This window comes from Ambystoma mexicanum, chromosome 11 (genome assembly GCF_040938575.1).
Source record: "Ambystoma mexicanum isolate Mex_15411 chromosome 11, UKY_AmexF1_1, whole genome shotgun sequence".
Classification (NCBI taxonomy): Eukaryota; Metazoa; Chordata; class Amphibia; order Caudata; family Ambystomatidae; genus Ambystoma; species Ambystoma mexicanum.
This window is the reverse complement of record NC_090934.1, coordinates 889,954,423-889,971,462: the sequence shown is the minus strand read 5'-3', so window position 1 is coordinate 889,971,462 and position 17,040 is coordinate 889,954,423. Positions and strand designations below refer to the sequence as shown.

Genomic DNA, 17,040 nt, shown 5'->3' with positions numbered 1-17,040 from the left:
GGACTTGTCTAGAGACATTGTCCGGTTTTGTCGGTGAGAAGGAGGAAAAACAAGGAGGGGAGGGAGAGGTGGAGAAAGAGAGCCTGAACGAGGTAGAGGGGGAGAAAGAGGAAGAGGAGAGTGAAGACAGGCTATCCTGAGTTTAAGTTGTGAAATGAGAAGCCAGAACCATATAGAGGGCCTGGGAGGAAACAGGAGAGGTGAAGAGTGCAGTAGGCTTGGCAAGCTCCTTGCAGATTTTAAAGAGTTTTGTTGTGTTGTTAGAGGCCGCAGAGATGCAGGCTTGAATATCAACCCTCTTCTTGGAGAGGAGAGAGAATCTGTATTGTTTTTGGAGCAGAACGGCAGGCCAGTTTATCAGAGGATGCACCCGAAGCCCTCCCTTCCTCTCAGCCACCCTGCACTTGCGTTTTAGGCCGGCGAGGTCAGAGCCATACCAAGAGTTGCACTTGGAAGTAGGCTTCAGAGGATTTCTCGTGACAGGGGCAAGGATATCCAGATTGTTGGAGATAGGAAGATGCAGGTTGAAAAGGGCTGTGTCAGAGTGTGATTCACCTGAGGGAGTTTGAGGAGCAGAGAAGGTAGAGGCAAAGGTGGCCACTGACACTCGCTTCATGGGCTGAATGACCAAGAAGGAAGTTGGTAGTGTTGGTGTAGTCTTTTCCAGAGGGACAAGGCATTGCAGGTGAGAGGAGGGCAGAAAGTGGTCAGTCCAAGAGAGAGGATTGGTGAGAGGGAAATAGTGGGGGATTTCTGAGGAGAACATATGGGGTGTGTCCGGCAGAGTGAGTCGGACCAGAGGGAAACATGGAGAGGGGGAGAGAGTTACAGAGGTTGCGGAAGAGCCCAGAGGAGTGATTGGAGGCATGCAGGTGGATATTGAGATCTCGGAGGAGGGGAAGTTGAGAGGTAGAGGCAAGGAGAGAGGACAGAGGTCAGGCCACTCTGAGAGGAAGAGGGCAACCTGGCCAGGTGGACTGTAGATGGTGGGCACAGTTAGAAAGAGGCCAGGAGAGACAGAGAGCCTGCATTTAAAGGAGGAGTATACCTGCATGGTATGATAAATGCAAGGACCCACTCTGGAAAGATCAAGGCCACTCCACCTCTGGGTCAGTTGGTTCTGGGCTCAGAGAAGATCTTGTAGATCTCAGGGAGGAGAGTGTCAAAACTTGCAACAGGGCTAGCCGTGAATCAGGTCTCACCGAGAGCGAGGACATCAAGGTCAATTTCTTCTAGGAGGTGACAGATGTCAGAGGAGTGTTTGACAGCAGGCCGAGGATTGAGAGTAGCAACGTGGAGCAGGTTGACACATTTGAAAGACTTCCAGGGAGGGGTATAGGAGTGAGGTACACCCAGCAGGAGCAGTGGAGGGGCCCAGAGTGAGTGGAGGCAGTAGCAGGAGATGTCATAAGGTCCAGAGAAGAGGAGATGGGTGCCATGGAGGCGGCTGAGGAGGAAGGAGGTGGTGGAGGAGCCAGAGAGGTGTTAAAAGGAATAGCAGGTGAAGGGAGGAAGTTGATGATATGCGTTAGATGCCTATCTGGAAGGAGGAGGTTGAGCTAAGAACCCTGGACCATGACGGTGCCATTCAGCTAGTGCATCCTTATCATAGTGGCCCAAAAGGGGGAGTAGGATTTGCATGTCACCAGCATAGTTGGTGTAGGCTATGCTGATGGAATGTAGGAGGTTGAAGAGGTGCTTTGTGAAGATATTATGAAGTGTGGGACACACACACAACCCTTTTGGTACTCCACATGTTATGGGGACTGACGGAGCACTAGCGTTATCGCCAAATACTCTCATAGATCTATCATCAAGGAAGGAGGCAATCCAGGCAGTGGCTTCTGGTGAGAAGGGGGCTGAAGTGGTGATGTGGTGGCATAGAATGTTGTGGTCCACCAAATCAAAGGCTGCAGACAGGTCTAAAAGGAGGTGTGGGGCAGGTTTCCCTTCATCCCTGATCTCGTCCATCTGATTTTTGAGCTCTAGTAGTGCAGATTCTGTGCCATGGTGTGGGCGGAAAACCGGCGGTCGGACTCCCAGGATCTGGTTGGATTCCAAGTGGTGCTCAATTTGTAGTTAGGCGACCCTGTCCAAGATTTTGAGCAGGCAGGGAACCGTGATGATTGGTCGGTAGTTGTTAGGGAGAGACGGGTCGAGGGAGTTTTTTTTTTAGGAGCGATAGAACCCATGCTTGTGCAAAACAGGAGCCTTTTCAAGACCGTAAAATGAGGTGAATTTGGTGAACAAGACATAGTGTAACATCTTGAAACAGTGACAAGTGAGGGGTTGGACAGTCTGCAGTCTCCCACAAAAAGCAGATTATTTGCATGCAGCGACAAGTGATAGTGCCTAACCACGTCTGCCTGCAATTCCTTTTATTACTGAGCCGTACTCGGCAGTATCACCAGCTCCTTACAGTCCTCCACTGTCACATACTGCCACTCCCAGTAATGTCACGCTCTCGCAGTAAATTATCACTCATCGATCATTCTTGGACTGGTCTGTAGGGCAAAAGGGCAATGCCCAAATTACAGATCCCAAATGTTAGAGTGGGCCAGGGTTTTTTTGGTGAAAAGGGGCCAGTTTTGGGGGAAAAGTGTGCCAGTTTGATTCGTTTTTTCACTGTGCAGCTAGTAGTTTTCACATTGATACAGAAGAGATATTCTTTAAAATGCAAATTTTGCAACACATTTTATTTATTAAAAAAACTCCCCATGGGCACTACTCAAACAGAATTTCCATTTGCAAATGTCGGTCACTTTTTCATTGGGGCCCGAGCCAGTTTTATGCCCTAGTCCATTCCTGCGTCGACAAATATATAACATACAATGAAGGGTACTGGAGTTTGTAATCGGATGTAAGAAAGGCACATTTGAAACCGATTAACTGACACTTGATTTTGGAATTAGACAAAAATGGTGTTGTTCATTCTTCCCTTTCTCCTCCTATTTTAGTTAACAGCACATCCTGCCCTGAGTCCCTGACGTTCAGCTACAAAGTGCAGTCCTGCCCGTTCACCTGTCAATCACTGAGTGAGACTGAACAATACAAAGTTCCGTTTGTGCCGGTAGAAGGCTGCGTTTGCAAGCAGGGCACCTACATGAATGACTCAGGGATTTGTGTTCCTCCTACGCAATGCCCCTGTTACTATCAAGGAAGCATCGTGCCACCTGGGAACTCTATTCTTGAAAATGGTGTTGCATGGTAAGTCCGCCTTGTGCAAAATAAGATAATATAGGTGAAGTGTTTAATATCCTGTGATCAATTCCATTCAAAGTGATTACATGTGCTGATCTATGAGCCCAATACAGTCGACTGGTCAAAGATGCTGCCGAATCTACACAGTGTAGTGAGGTAATGCACAGCCTTCTTAGATATACTTGTAAGGTTTATTACAGCTTCTCAGGACACCTTCATAAGCAGTTACATAGTTCTTAATTAAGTTACATTTATAGGACAGAAACACTGGCGGCCCATCACCCTGGCAGAGGGCTAACCAACTGACCAAGCTAGAACCTTCACTCACACATTCCAACACTCAGACATCAACACTCCACATGACGTCACAACATTCCTGCTTACCCAGGCAAGCCATACACAACACATCTCCTCCTTTTACATTAACACACTACACACACCAAGCACTGCGCTGACCCACAACATACAGAACACCACGGGACACACCTCCACTCACACCAACAGACCCCATCCACACCGACTCAGATGACCAGGGCAAGCACACGACATGTACACAAACGCTCTGCCACTCAACATATTCCTGATGCACTGGCCAGGCACACCGAGACCAACAACTAAGTGTCAGTAGCACACCCTAGACCCTGAAATGTGGAACGAGTCATAAATGGGCACGCAGGGGGGCCAAAAACAACCACCTGCATACAAAAGAATAAAATAGATGTGGTACAGGACCACTAGGTCGAAGCATATGTGTGACTCCTCATGCACATCACCGCATAAATTCCCTCACCAACACCGGGGCCCTACCGCCCGACACATATACTTCTTTATACCATGCATGACTACCAACGCAGTCACACCCCGACAGACTGTGGCCGCTACCACCCAGCAATAATAGCTATAAACCATGCATGACTATCATCACAGTCACACCCCGACTGACTGGGGGCGCTACCACCCAGCAATTATAGCTATTAGCGCTGCCACCCAGCAATAATAGCTATAAACCATGCATGACTTTCATCACAGTCACACCCCGACTGACTGTGGGCGCTACAACCCAGCAATTATAGCTATTAACCCTGCATGACTACTAACACAGTCACGCCCTCACTGAAATGGCGGAGCTACCACCACACACAAGCATATGTAGTTTTACCATGCATGACTGCCATCGCAGTCACACCCCGACTGAAGTGGTGGCGCTACCACCATGAACAATCATATGCTGCTGAACCATGCAAGACTTCTCCCACAATCCCGACCATACTGTACTGAAGGTGCTATCCCCAAACCCAACAGCTTGTTGATTGGCACTCACAACCACATTTACAATTTTAGTATAAGCATCACCCAAGCTCACCAAACACATAGGAGGCGCTACCCCCTCAAAAAGCAGGTGGCCATATCCACACCGTGACACAAGATTGAAGGCGCTACCCCAAATGTCTTCTCCCCACACTCATGCAGGGATTCAATACCACAGAGCATGCTTCACAATCACGCAAAATACATTATATGTTGCAATTCTCTACACACTTACCAAACGTATCAATTTAACCATAACAAATGTCAAGCGCAAACCCACCCAATCCTAAAAGTCCATGTCGCAAATGAGCAACCTAAACCCTGAAAATCCCCAAGAAGTTAGTTCTAAACCTCATACATGCCCACAGCACCCAACAACAACCATCCAGACCAATCCATGCATCTTTTTCTTTAAATGCTAAAAGTCCATGCCAACTCCTGTGACCATAAGCTGAAAATCCTCAAATGAGTTATTTCTAGTCCCTTCACACAACTAGATCTCAGCCATAACCATGCTCACCCATACATGCAGCTCACCAATATCCCCATGCTCCTACCCATATGTCATTTACCCTGCATACTTCACCAATAATTTTTCCAACCCTTAACCCACATTGTTCACCCCTCATTGGATATGTCCACAGTCCATCTCCCACATACTTGAAAAAGGATATACTGAGGAATTATGTATCTCGAGGCAACGCCCTGCAGCCCGCCGACTACAGTCTATTCTGTTTCCATATTCGCCCTCTTTCCCCGTGGTCCGCTAGGCAGAACCAGCTTCCCAGTACCTTGGGCTCCTTGCCAATGCTCATATGTGGAGACGTACACACTTTCCTTCCTACTGGTAATACTGACTCTGATATGAAACTACTTTTCACACGCTGCTACAATCCTTCGTAGGTGCCTGTAGCTCAGAATGATCTTCCGACCCGCAGGTATACAAAAATGTCTCTTTCCTGACCGTTCCCCTCCATACGAGCACATCAGCACCCGCCGAAACTTTTGGCAAGAAGGCACCCCCTCGGCACGTTCAGTTACGCAGAAAGGTTCATTACTCAGAACCCTTCTTTACTTTACTACACAGAGACGTCAGTCCCCAACGGTGCCGTGATTGATTGCCGACTCCTCCTGGCGCATCCATTACGTCACCATTTCTCTACTGTTCGCCGCACAAGACAGAGCTTGGCCGCTCCAACCGCCAAACGTCCCCGCACAGTCACTTCCCCCAGCCTGGTCACAGGTACGCTAGATATACTGATCATACTGTTCACGGGCATAGATCGACCACACACAGCTGTAAACTGCCCAAATGGTGATCGCCGGATGCGCCCCCTGTTTTACAAAGTTTAATGCACATATCCATATTTTTTCTGGGGAAAAAAACCTTCCGGTCCTTATAGGAGAAACGCTTCCCTTTCCATGCTGCGACTACTTTAAGCCCAACTGGGTAATGTCCTTTTCCTTACAGGACACTTCCCTTATTACAACAGATGGGTCCTTTATAAACCTAGGGCTCAGTTCTCCTTGCAGTTCATGGGCAGTCTATTCATCCACTATGGGCACATCCCACGTGGGCATTTCAAAACAGCAATCCACCTCCTCCTTTTGCCACCCTGGGTGATGGGCCTTACTTGATTTGGGGGCAGTGTTGTCCTCTCCTCCTCCCTGCACCCCCCGCAGCAGGGTACCAAGCTTCTTCACACATAGATTCTTCTTTTAAGACCAGCTCGTCGCCAATGAAATGAGGTAACTCTCAGCCTTCTTAGAAATACCTTTAAGGTTTATTATAGCTTCTCATGACACCTTCACAAGCAGTTACATAGTACTTAAGTAAGTTACATTTATAGGACAGAAACACTGGCGGCCCATCACCCAGGCAGAGGGCTAACCAACTGACCAGGCTAGAACCTTCACTCACACATTCCAACACTCAGACATCAACACTCCACATGACATCACAACATTCCTGCTTACCTAGGCAAGCCATACACAACACATCTCCCCCCTTTACATTAACACACTACACACGTCAAGCACTACACAACACACAAGATGAAAACAATGATTAAACTAGTTTAGTGAAGCAACACTTTTTTAAATTATTCTTAATACAAGAAAGTCATGTTTTGAATGGAATGGTCACTTTTAGTAATGGACTCATTCCAACATTAGCAGTATTTCCTTTGGGAATGATTACTTGATTACCGTTACCTCATGCAGTAACCAACTGATAACGTGACGAGCCTGCATCAGCCTCATTTCGAGTTTGGTAGTATGTGGTAAAGCTGTTGGTAACTCAGTTACCATCAACTTGGCCACTAAGCCAAATTATGAGTTTGAGCATGGGGTGGAGTATTTGCCTCTGGGAAAATCCTGGATGTAAATCCTCCTACTACCCCTGAAAAAACAGCAGAATGAGTGGAATTCTGTCTCGTAAATTGTGCCAAAAAAGTGCCGTTGAGCCCAATGGACTCAAATTAAATGAGGAATTACACTGTCACTACCACTTGTAATCAGGTGGAAATTCTGCCGGACCAAGTGGCGGTAATGTTAGTTCATTTGGGCGGTATTAGAGCAGATTTACCACTGGGAAACCACCCAACTCGTAATGTGGCCTTCATGAAGGCCCTTCAGTTCTCAAGTCCCAAAGGACACAATAGTGATCAGTAATCACTGCATGCTGTAATGGTTTTGTAATGGAAGAAATGTCCTCCACACAATGCCAGATGGAATTTCAGAGTTTCATTCAGAAAGTGCAATAAAAGTGGCGCTAATCCCATTAATGGCACTTTTTTCACTCTCCCATTCTCTTAATGAGACGTTAGCGCTTTAACATTTTTACAGCAAACACATTAACCCACAGAGTTATCTCACAAGCCATATTATGCATTTGTTTATGTTGGCATGCTTGATTGTTTTTCACTATATGTTTACACACCCCTCTGTGCTTTGAACGTGCAACCATTAACGTCTGGATTTCATTATTTAGTGCGATAAAGGCAACCTGAAGGAGGTTTAGATTATTATTCTAATTAAAAAGGGATGGAGCTCATTGTGCTGTAAGATTATGTCTAACATATCTTAATGTTGTCATTGAGTGTAAATCATCTTCCTAATTGCATCCAGATTTTATTTTCCACACTGAGAAGGCATCCTAAAGGCATCCTGAAACGTGTAAAAAAAAGCTACACAATACGTACCTTTCAAGTAACATTTATAGTTGTGTACAAAACTAAGGGCCTAATTTACAGAAGCGTTCTAGAATGCCACAATCCTGTGGGAAAACGTTTTCAAATCAGGCCCTAAGTATCTGCACTAAAGAGTGTTTCCACCATTGGGTTCAGGGTGCGAGACAAGGGCAAACATTATTTGTATTTAAAGTCACTGGACCTAGATAATGAGGAAGATACCACTTTGTGCTCTATAAACCGCCTTGGGTCCTTTCCAACCTCTAGATTCTTCCCCACTCATTGGCAGTGCAGGGGAACAGGTTGTAAGTCACCCCACCAAGGGGCACCACTTGTGGTATTCTACAAAACCTCATGCCTCATTGTGTTCTACCACAGAACACATTACACAAGTGGCAGCAAATCCGTTACTGCTACTTTTTTATGCCAGTATTGGGATTATTGCATTTTTACCACACCGCCAAATTCTGACTGAACTTAAAGTAGCCGATTTACCTCGAGCGTCATGCTGAATATAAATCCTTCTCTTTAAGCTAAAAGAAAAATGCCAGAATTACTCAGGCAGAATTACAGCTCGCAGTAATTGCACCAAAATCCCCATGAATTTCTATGGACTCCAAAAATTGGTGATTATCACCACCCTTCCACCACTTATAATCCCGTGGTAAACCCACGGGACTGAGGGTCACCAATGGTAAATGGGTTTGGTGTTCATTTAGAAGATTAACTGCCAAATCACAACGAAACTCGTAAAGAGGACCACTGGTATTTTAGAATACCAGATGTTTTACCACTCCACTACTAAAATTCGAAATTCAGGACTGAAACTCTAACACCACCTGCTCTTTACTTCCTAATAAACTCAAATGAACAACATCCTTGCTGACACTCTGGCTTTTCGCTCCATATTCATTATTTGACTTCTTCTGTTGCTCAAGTTCTGTTTCCTCCAAAGTAATACCACCGAAAGTGTAGTATCTCTTTTAATGCTGGGAACACATGTGTGGTGTTACTGTATTGCTTAGCTGTTGGCGAATACTACAAGTGGTCTCATAGTGAGACAAATGTGTCTTATGTCGTCTCATGACTTCACCACCTATTAAGAAAACTTCCCTCTTCCCTGTTTGTGGAAACTTCAGATCTGTAACTGAACTTTATTTACAAATTTGACAATATTTCCCTCAGCAAGAATATTTTTCACATGTGTATTGTAATGTAGAAAAAAAGTCTTGTATCATGCACTTTTGGCATTTTGACAGTGTTGTTGCATGTGTGACTTGTGAGGAAATAGATGGGGTTGGTTGTCATTAGATGCATGGAAAGGCAGGAGCACATCCTGAATTATTGATGCCTGGGGGCTGAAAGTAGCTGAGTCCCACTGCCAATGTGAAGCTATGTGCTTTTGGGTGGAGACTTGTGAGTGGTTGTGTTTCTTCCAGAAGAAAGATACATAGGAGGTCAATCAACTAGAGTTCAGTGTTTTGAAACCTGCTTAGCCGTTTATGTTGGTTGGAGTGTTGCATTAGGACTAGAGACGTGAGCAATGGTGCTGCTCTGTTAGTGTGGTATGTTTGTATGCGGCTCAGTGCCATATGTGAGGGTTGATTGTGTGGGTGGTGTAAGACATTACGAGATGAAGGTGTGAGCTGGATAGTGCTGAGTGGACAGAGTGATTGTGTCCGTGCCCCAGGCAGAGTACCAAACCCAGAGAGCCCATTGGGCTCGCATTGCACAAGTAAAGTGGCCATGCTGTGAGCACCTCAACAGAACCAATGCCCACTGGTCATGACCTGTGGCTCTATGCAATGGATGCTTTGGTAACCAGCCGGATTGACTATTGTAACGCACTTTATCTTGCACAACCCAAGAGCATCATTCAACTGCTTCAGCTGCTGCAGAATCAAACTAGCAGCTAGAGTCACTACATCTGCCCCCTACGGTGCTCAGATCAGCCCTGTTCTAGGAGCACTTCACTGGCTTCCCGTAGAGAAACGATCATCATTAAGTCACTCTGCCTGGCTCATCGAGGGGTAGGTATTGGCTTTTTCTAGGAGAAATTCAAACTGTACGTTCCTACTAGGTCTCTCCACTCTGAGAACGACTGTCTAGTAGTGATTCCCAAATTTCAGTTTAGCAGAATCGGTGGCCTGGCTTTCTCAGTGGTGGCGAGTAAACTGTGGAACTCCCTCCCGGTTAGTCTGAGACATACCTGCAAACATCTTCCCTTTCGCCGTCTTCTCAAGACCTGGCTATTCTAGCCTCGGCTGATTGTCTCTGCCTTATATCTGCAAACCTCACGCTAAGATGCCACCTGGCATATGTGCGCATTACAAATGCTATTAACATTACATAACAAAACACTGAACCTGCAATGCCCAGCACTGCAGACAATGGACAATTACCCAGGGCATTGTCTCAGCTTCACAAACAAGACACAGCACCCACTGGACACCTCTAAGAGTCACCCAGTGCCAACTGTGCTCTGCCGGCGGTCATGCACACTTGACATGGCACCTTGGGCATGACCTTTTGCCGTTCCCAAGATACTCTGTACATATTTCTCAATGCCTACTGCAATATTCCGCCACTTGTGCTGGTCTCTTTCTGTATATAATATCTAATGTTCTCTTTTCTTTTACCTCCTGACTCTCCTGAATCATTAACTCTACCCTTATTGAAAACACTTGTACAGCATTGTAACCCAAGCCTTATTGTATATATTTGTACAGCATTGTAACCTAAACTGAACATCTTCTTGTATCTTTCTGCGCCCTGATACCCTTGGGTCTGGTGCGCATTATAAATAATAAAACAAACAAACAAACTTTTAAAAAAACAAGGACACAGAGCATCATGTCCTTCATTCAGCAGATCAAGTTCCGAGTCTCTGCATCTTCGAAACAAAAAAATGCCTTTTCTTTTCAGATCATATTGCACATGTATAACTCATTCATTTCTACTCCCTTTGCACCCTACAGTACCAATAGTACCTTTTTTCTGCTTTTATTTTGACACAGAGTCTAGAGTCCCCTCATTGAGTCAGCAGACTTTATGTCAAATCTAAGATTTCTGTATACACATGCCAGATTCCTGCACACACTAAGCCTGATATAGATTGCAGTATGCTCCAGAAAGGTACTGATTTGCCCTGTGTTCATTTATTTCATTGAATAATCCTGTGAATTTGCCCAAGTCGCAGGCATGCATCTGACTTCTTTCTGAGTTTGGGAGCATGAGATATAGCATCCAGAAACAACCTACTGTGCAACACAGAGGACGTTGTGGAACAGTTCATGTGTGTTTTGAAGCAGTATCTATCTCAGGTGGCACGTATCTGTCTCATCATTACTTTTCAGAAGGGTGCCACATGCATGTGGTTCCACTGGGGTGACCAGCATGACTACATCAATGTGTAGTGGGACTTCAGCCTCTTGCCGGACATGCCCTGAGTGCTGACCCACATGCTTAGGCAGATGGTTGTCTCTGTGCTAGCATTGGCCAGAAAATGGGTTCCATGTGATTGTTTTGGTCAGTTTGGAAATACCTTAATGCAGACGAGCACCTGCAGAATTGTGTGGGGGTTCGAGAAAGAGAGGAAACAGAAGAGCAGGAAAAGAAAGAGAAGGAAGAAGAAAGAGCATACAAAGAAGAGAGGGCTAAATAATGCAAGCAAAGGGAACACAAAGGAGATATGAGGTGAGGAAAGAAAAGGAGAGATTAAAATAGAAGACACTAGAAGAGATAGAAGCCCAAACAAGTAAAGTATGTAGGTTGCAAAGAAGGCGGGAGGAAATTAATTCAGGGAGATGAGAAGAGAAGAAGACATTAATGGGAGTAGGGGATTAAAAGGTGACAAGATAGAATATCGATATTATAAGAGCATAGTGCCGATTGAAGCAGAAAACCATTTGGAGGAAGAGAGAGGGTCACAACAGCCTCGTAGGGTGCTGCAAGGGATGAGCAGGATACAGAAGACAGAGTGCAAAGACTTGGGAATTTATTATATAGGCAAATAAGAGATAAAGATGGGTATGAAACCCAAGTGAATGCAGAGGGATCTCTATTAAGAGGAACTGAAGGTTGGTTAGATTACATCATAACAGATAAGTACAGAACATTGACTTTAAACAGATTAGATCTTGATGATGTGGAGAAGGACAACAGTCATAAGAGCTGGGGCATAATGATGTCAGATGAAGAAAGGGAGGGGAATGAGAGGGTGCAAATAGATGGTGCTTCCGGGTTTTAAAAAGAGTTAGGTGTAGAAAAAGGGGTAAAATGGTCAGATTTAGAGTACCCTAAAGAAAAAACACCAGAACTGACACTATGTACTGGTTGACCACAGGCACAATCATGCAGTACAGGGGATGTATTCCACCTTATGTAAGCAGATTAAGGTAATTACCAGGAAGGAGACAAACAGGTAAGACTAGTCCCACCTGGAAGATTATGGACCAGGATTTTCACAAGTTCAATTATTGGGGAAAGGGGGAGGAAGACTACAATATATACAGTGGCCACAGATGGACAAAGACAATTTAAGATGTAAATTGCTGAGTTTGATTTCTGGTGCAAGAAAATGGATTCATGAGATAGAGAGAATGACATCAGGAATGGTGCTAGCTATAGGTGACGTAAAAGGCTTGCTAGCAACTATAATGTGGGAGTGAGCAGATTACATGCCTGCGATTATGACTAGGAAAATTAGAGAGGATGAAAATCCTGTTGTTTATATTCAATATTTTCAAGATAGATGGCATCAGGAGACTTGTGAACCGTAGGATAAAACTGTAGCATTATTTTACCACATTTAGTGTCAGGGACTGCCCGAGCCAGTGCAACAGTAATTGAAGAAACTGGTGGGAATGGAAGCAAAGTATCACACAAAACAGAATATAGGCCATCGTGTTAAATATACTTGCTCTGAAAATCTAGAAGAGCAAGGACTCGGCTGATTATATTACCTATTGTGACCCTGACTGGAAGAACACCCTGTCCCTCCAGGATGAACTGTCCCTAGGATGCGTGTGGTGGTCCGCCTATCTAACAGAGGATAGATAAGGGAAGAAACTTACCCTAACTGTACAATGGGTAATAAGTCAAAAGGAACCCAATGTAATCACTGGGCTATCTCATGACACAAACATATTGTTGGAATGGCGAAATGGAGAAATTAAGAAATGTTTGAAATTTTAAAAAGACGGGAAAGTTGGGTAAAGTAACACCCAACGGGGGATTTTCTGAGTTTATTCACCCTCCGTGGTATGTGCTTTCCCCCCGTCTATGGGTGTATCTCAAGTGTTTATTACTGCTATGCAACCCTTAAAAAACAATGTATCTAGCACTATTTGTTCAGAGTAGGTACAGTTATTCTTTAGGACTTAATCCGAGGTGCCTCTTATATATCATCTAGATACAAGACATTATAAAAAGTTATTTATTGTTGCATGGTGTCTTTTCTGTTGAAGACATCTGTTAAGTATATGGTCGACCGGTTTCAATGATATCTTGATGTTACCATCTTCTTCAGGACCAATTTCTTATCTGTTCAGATTATATCTTCTATCCACAAGTGGTAGTGGAGCCCACCAACCACCTGGGGTTGGTTAGCAGTCGGTCAGGGGGACAACCTATGTCTGTTCAATTGAGCATATATGCTCCTAGTACTGCTATAAAAATATTAAAGCTCTATAGGCATTTGAGCTACCCAAATCCCAACTCCACTAGTGCCGGGTACATGCATTGTGCCCATGATGCCAGAAAGCCTCTTTTGTATTTATTAATGGTGCATGCATGAGGTTTCATTATGGACCTTCTGTTTGTAGAGACAACCCCACAGAGTGATCGTCCAGTCAGGGTCACAATAGGTAATATAATCAACCCAGCCCTTGCTCTTCTAGATTTTCAGAGCAAGTGTATTTAACACGATGGCCTATATTCTGTTTTGTGTGATACTGTGTTTGTTTTTTGACAGAAAGGCTTTGATATCCCTGGAGGATCAGCTATATATGAAATTCATTTTCCTCACACCTGTATGTGCTTTTGGGAATGGAAGCAAAGCCATAGCCAGAAATACAAATCACAATCGTAAATCACTGCTGATTAGTGCAGGAGAAGACTAAAAAGAAAGCTGAAAATAGAAAGCAGGAGCAAATGAAGTTAGCCCAGAAGAAGTTGACAAAAATAGCCATAGTGTCAGGTTCTGATCCTTTTCCCAACTCCCACTCCTTACCTATGTCTTCAATGACGTCTTCAGGATCTTCAGATCCTCTGGATCTCTTTAGACTTCTTTTCCCTTTTACTGTGCAAATAGGGATGAGTCCTTTTGGAGGCTACCTTGTCCTGCAGGGGAACAGGAATCAGGGGAACCCCAAGGAGCAAGCCCCCAAAAATTCAGGGAAAAAGCCAATATGGCAGAAAACCCCTGTGATGAGGTCGCTGGTTGAGTGGAACAAAGCAGCTGGTGGGAAGGACGATCCGATGTTCCAGTTAGTTAAACGGCTGCAATCTAGCAAGATTTCAAATGTGCAGAAAATGGCTCTTCTTGGTAACAGATGGGCCACTGTCAAGAAAGAGCAGTCTTTGCACCAGAAGAGTAGCAAGAGTAATCTCTGTGGTCTGTGCGAAAGGAAGTAGAAGGACCCAACCAGGCAAGTATGGGGCAGATGCCTAGAGCGGGACCGAAGGCAAAGGAGACCGGAGCAAGAATAAGAAAAGGTAAGTAAATTAGAACCCCAACTGTGCAGACATAAGTAATACCCGAACAAACAGCGGCGATATGAAGATAGATTGGAAATGGAAACGGGCAAATAAAAGATAGAAATGTTAAACCGGGGAACAGAAGAAAGCGATAAAAATAACCTAGAAAAATTGTACTACCCGCTACAATAAGATGTTAGGCACACAAGAAGTGTGTACACCATATGCGGGGGAAAAACGGAAGGTTTAGAGGAAGGAAAATGGAAAGCAGAGTCATGGGGAAACCAGAGTCCAAAGAGAGAAAAAACACACCGAGCAGCGGGGAAAAGGAAGCAATGAAAAAATGGATAGAGCAGCATCAGGAACAGAAAAAAGACGGATAAGCCAAGGCAGAAGAAATATCACAAGGAAGAAAGCAAAACAGTCTGAGAAAGTTGCTAGTACTCAAGAAACACAGTACAAGCTAGGAGGGTCCCAGAGACGGAAACAATCCTTTGTGTATCCGGAAGAGGTTGACTTTTTCTGTACGGAGGCCATATTGGGTGAACACTAGACCGTTGAGAACAGAGACAACAGACTATGCAGCCCAATTTCCATTGGTTCCAGTATTTCCAGGGACAGGGCATGACAGTATAGTTCCTTCTTGTCGCCACCCCACCTGGTTTGGCTGGAAACAGGTGATGAAACCGACGGACCAAATGAGGGGCATGAATGTGCTGGACAGGTTCCCAAGTCCATTCGGCACTGGAGTACCCTTTCAAATGAACCAAGTATTGCTGTTCACCATGCCTGTACCTCAAATCTACCAATCTGCCAACCTCATATTCCTCTGAATTAGAATCTTTGGTTGTTCTGGGTTGCGGGAGCCTTCTCTTATATGGATCAGTCACATAAATCTTGAGCAGAGAGGTGTGGAACAATGGATGGACTCTCCTCATGTGGTGAGGTAAGTCTAACCTGTATGCCACAGTCTTGACTTGTGAAGAGAAAGGAAACGGTCCAATGAATCTGGGAGAAAACTTCCCTTGATGAACCCAGCGAGGTAGGAATTTTGTGGATACCATACCAAGGTGCATACCTTCCAATCCGGTTCGGTCCTCTGTCATGGTCTGTGTTTCTTTTGTAGGATCTACGGCTCTCTTCCAGGGATACCAATGCTCCTCTGCGTGCTTTTCTAAGATTGATAAGCAGACTATCCACAGTTGGAGAGTTTGTAGATGAAAATCCATTCCATGGTAGATGTTGTGGATCAAATCGATAGGTAAAAAAAATGGACTCATCTTGATGGCGGTGTGTTTGGTGTTATTTCAGAATTCTGACATGTGGAGTAGCTCTGCCCAGGTGTCTTGTTCCATATTACAAAAACAACAGAGGTATTGCTCCATATTAGCATTGAGGCGTTCCGTCTGCCCATTAGTCTGGGGATGGTAACCTGACGAGAGTGCTCTGTATATGCCCATCTGATCACAAAGAGAAGTCCAAAGTTTTGAGGTGAATTGGGTCCCTTTATCCAAAGTGATGGTGTGGGGGATACTATGTAGTCTCACTACATGTCAGAGAAAAATCCTGGCAGTTTCAGGAGCAGTGGAAGTGTTTGAAAGCACAGAAAAGTGTGCCAGTTTGCTATATGTGTTGACTGTTACCATGATGGCAGTGTAATTGTCTGAGCATGGACGGTCCCCTATGAAGTCCATAGTCACCTGCTCCCAGGGTCTTTAGGGCAAATCTTTTTGCTGAAGTAGTCCCGGAGGCCTCTGTCTGGACACCTTATTGGACGCACAGATGGGACAGGCCTCCACATAGCACTTGACATCCTCTTTCATGGAGGGCTACCAAAACTTTCTGGAAAGTAAGTCCATCATAGCCTTTTGACCTTTATGCCCTGACATGGGATTGTCTTGACACCAGTTCAAAGCTTGTGTTTGTATCTGGGAAGAAGGTAAAAAAAGTGCTTGATCGTGCAACCACAAGCCACCACTGTGCCTTTTCAGGCCTTTGGGAAGTACTTCTTCTTGCACATTTTGGTGGTGGCCCGTACTTCCTGGAGAAATGGAACCAGAGAGTCCAAAAAGATCTGATTAGGCAACAAGAGTTCTTTACTGGTATATGTGCCTGAAAATTCCCCTAGACTCCTTGACAAGTTATCTGCCACTGCATTTTTTGTACCAGGTACATAGGTGATGTTAAAATCAAAATGAGAGAAATAACAGGCCCACCTGGCATGTCTGGAGTTCTTGCACTCCATTTGTTGAAGCACTTTCAAATTGCGATGATCAGTCCTGATCAGAAACGGATGGGCTGCATCTTGGTGAAGGTGGTGCCATTCCTTACAGGCTTGCCATTCTCTAAGACAGAATAGTTTCTTTCACTTTCTGTCAAAGTATGTGAATAGTAAGCAATAGGATGTTCAATTCCCTCCTTTTTCTGGAGAAGTACAGCCCCAAAGGCTCCGCCAGATGCGTCGGCCTCAACAACAAACGGTAAGGTCTAATCAGGTTGTATCAAAATGGGTGTTGATGTGAACAGAGCTTTCAACAGTTGAAAGGCCTCCTGTGTTGAGGGAGAAAAGTCAAAAGGAACCCCTTTCTTGAGTAAAGAGGTGATGGGCAGTATAACCTTAGAGAAAATGGGAATGAAGCGC

At 44.8% G+C, this 17,040-nt stretch overlaps 1 protein-coding gene across 1 annotated transcript in view; it reads left to right on the top strand.

Moving 5' to 3' along the window:
* LOC138503894 (mucin-5B-like) overlaps nucleotides 1-17,040 on the top strand; it is a 1,431,798-nt gene that overhangs the window by 211,032 nt on the left and 1,203,726 nt on the right. The window contains exon 10 of the mRNA XM_069623965.1: nucleotides 2,958-3,207. Within this exon, the coding sequence (XP_069480066.1) occupies nucleotides 2,958-3,207 (250 nt within the window). The remainder of the gene's footprint in view (nucleotides 1-2,957; nucleotides 3,208-17,040) is intronic.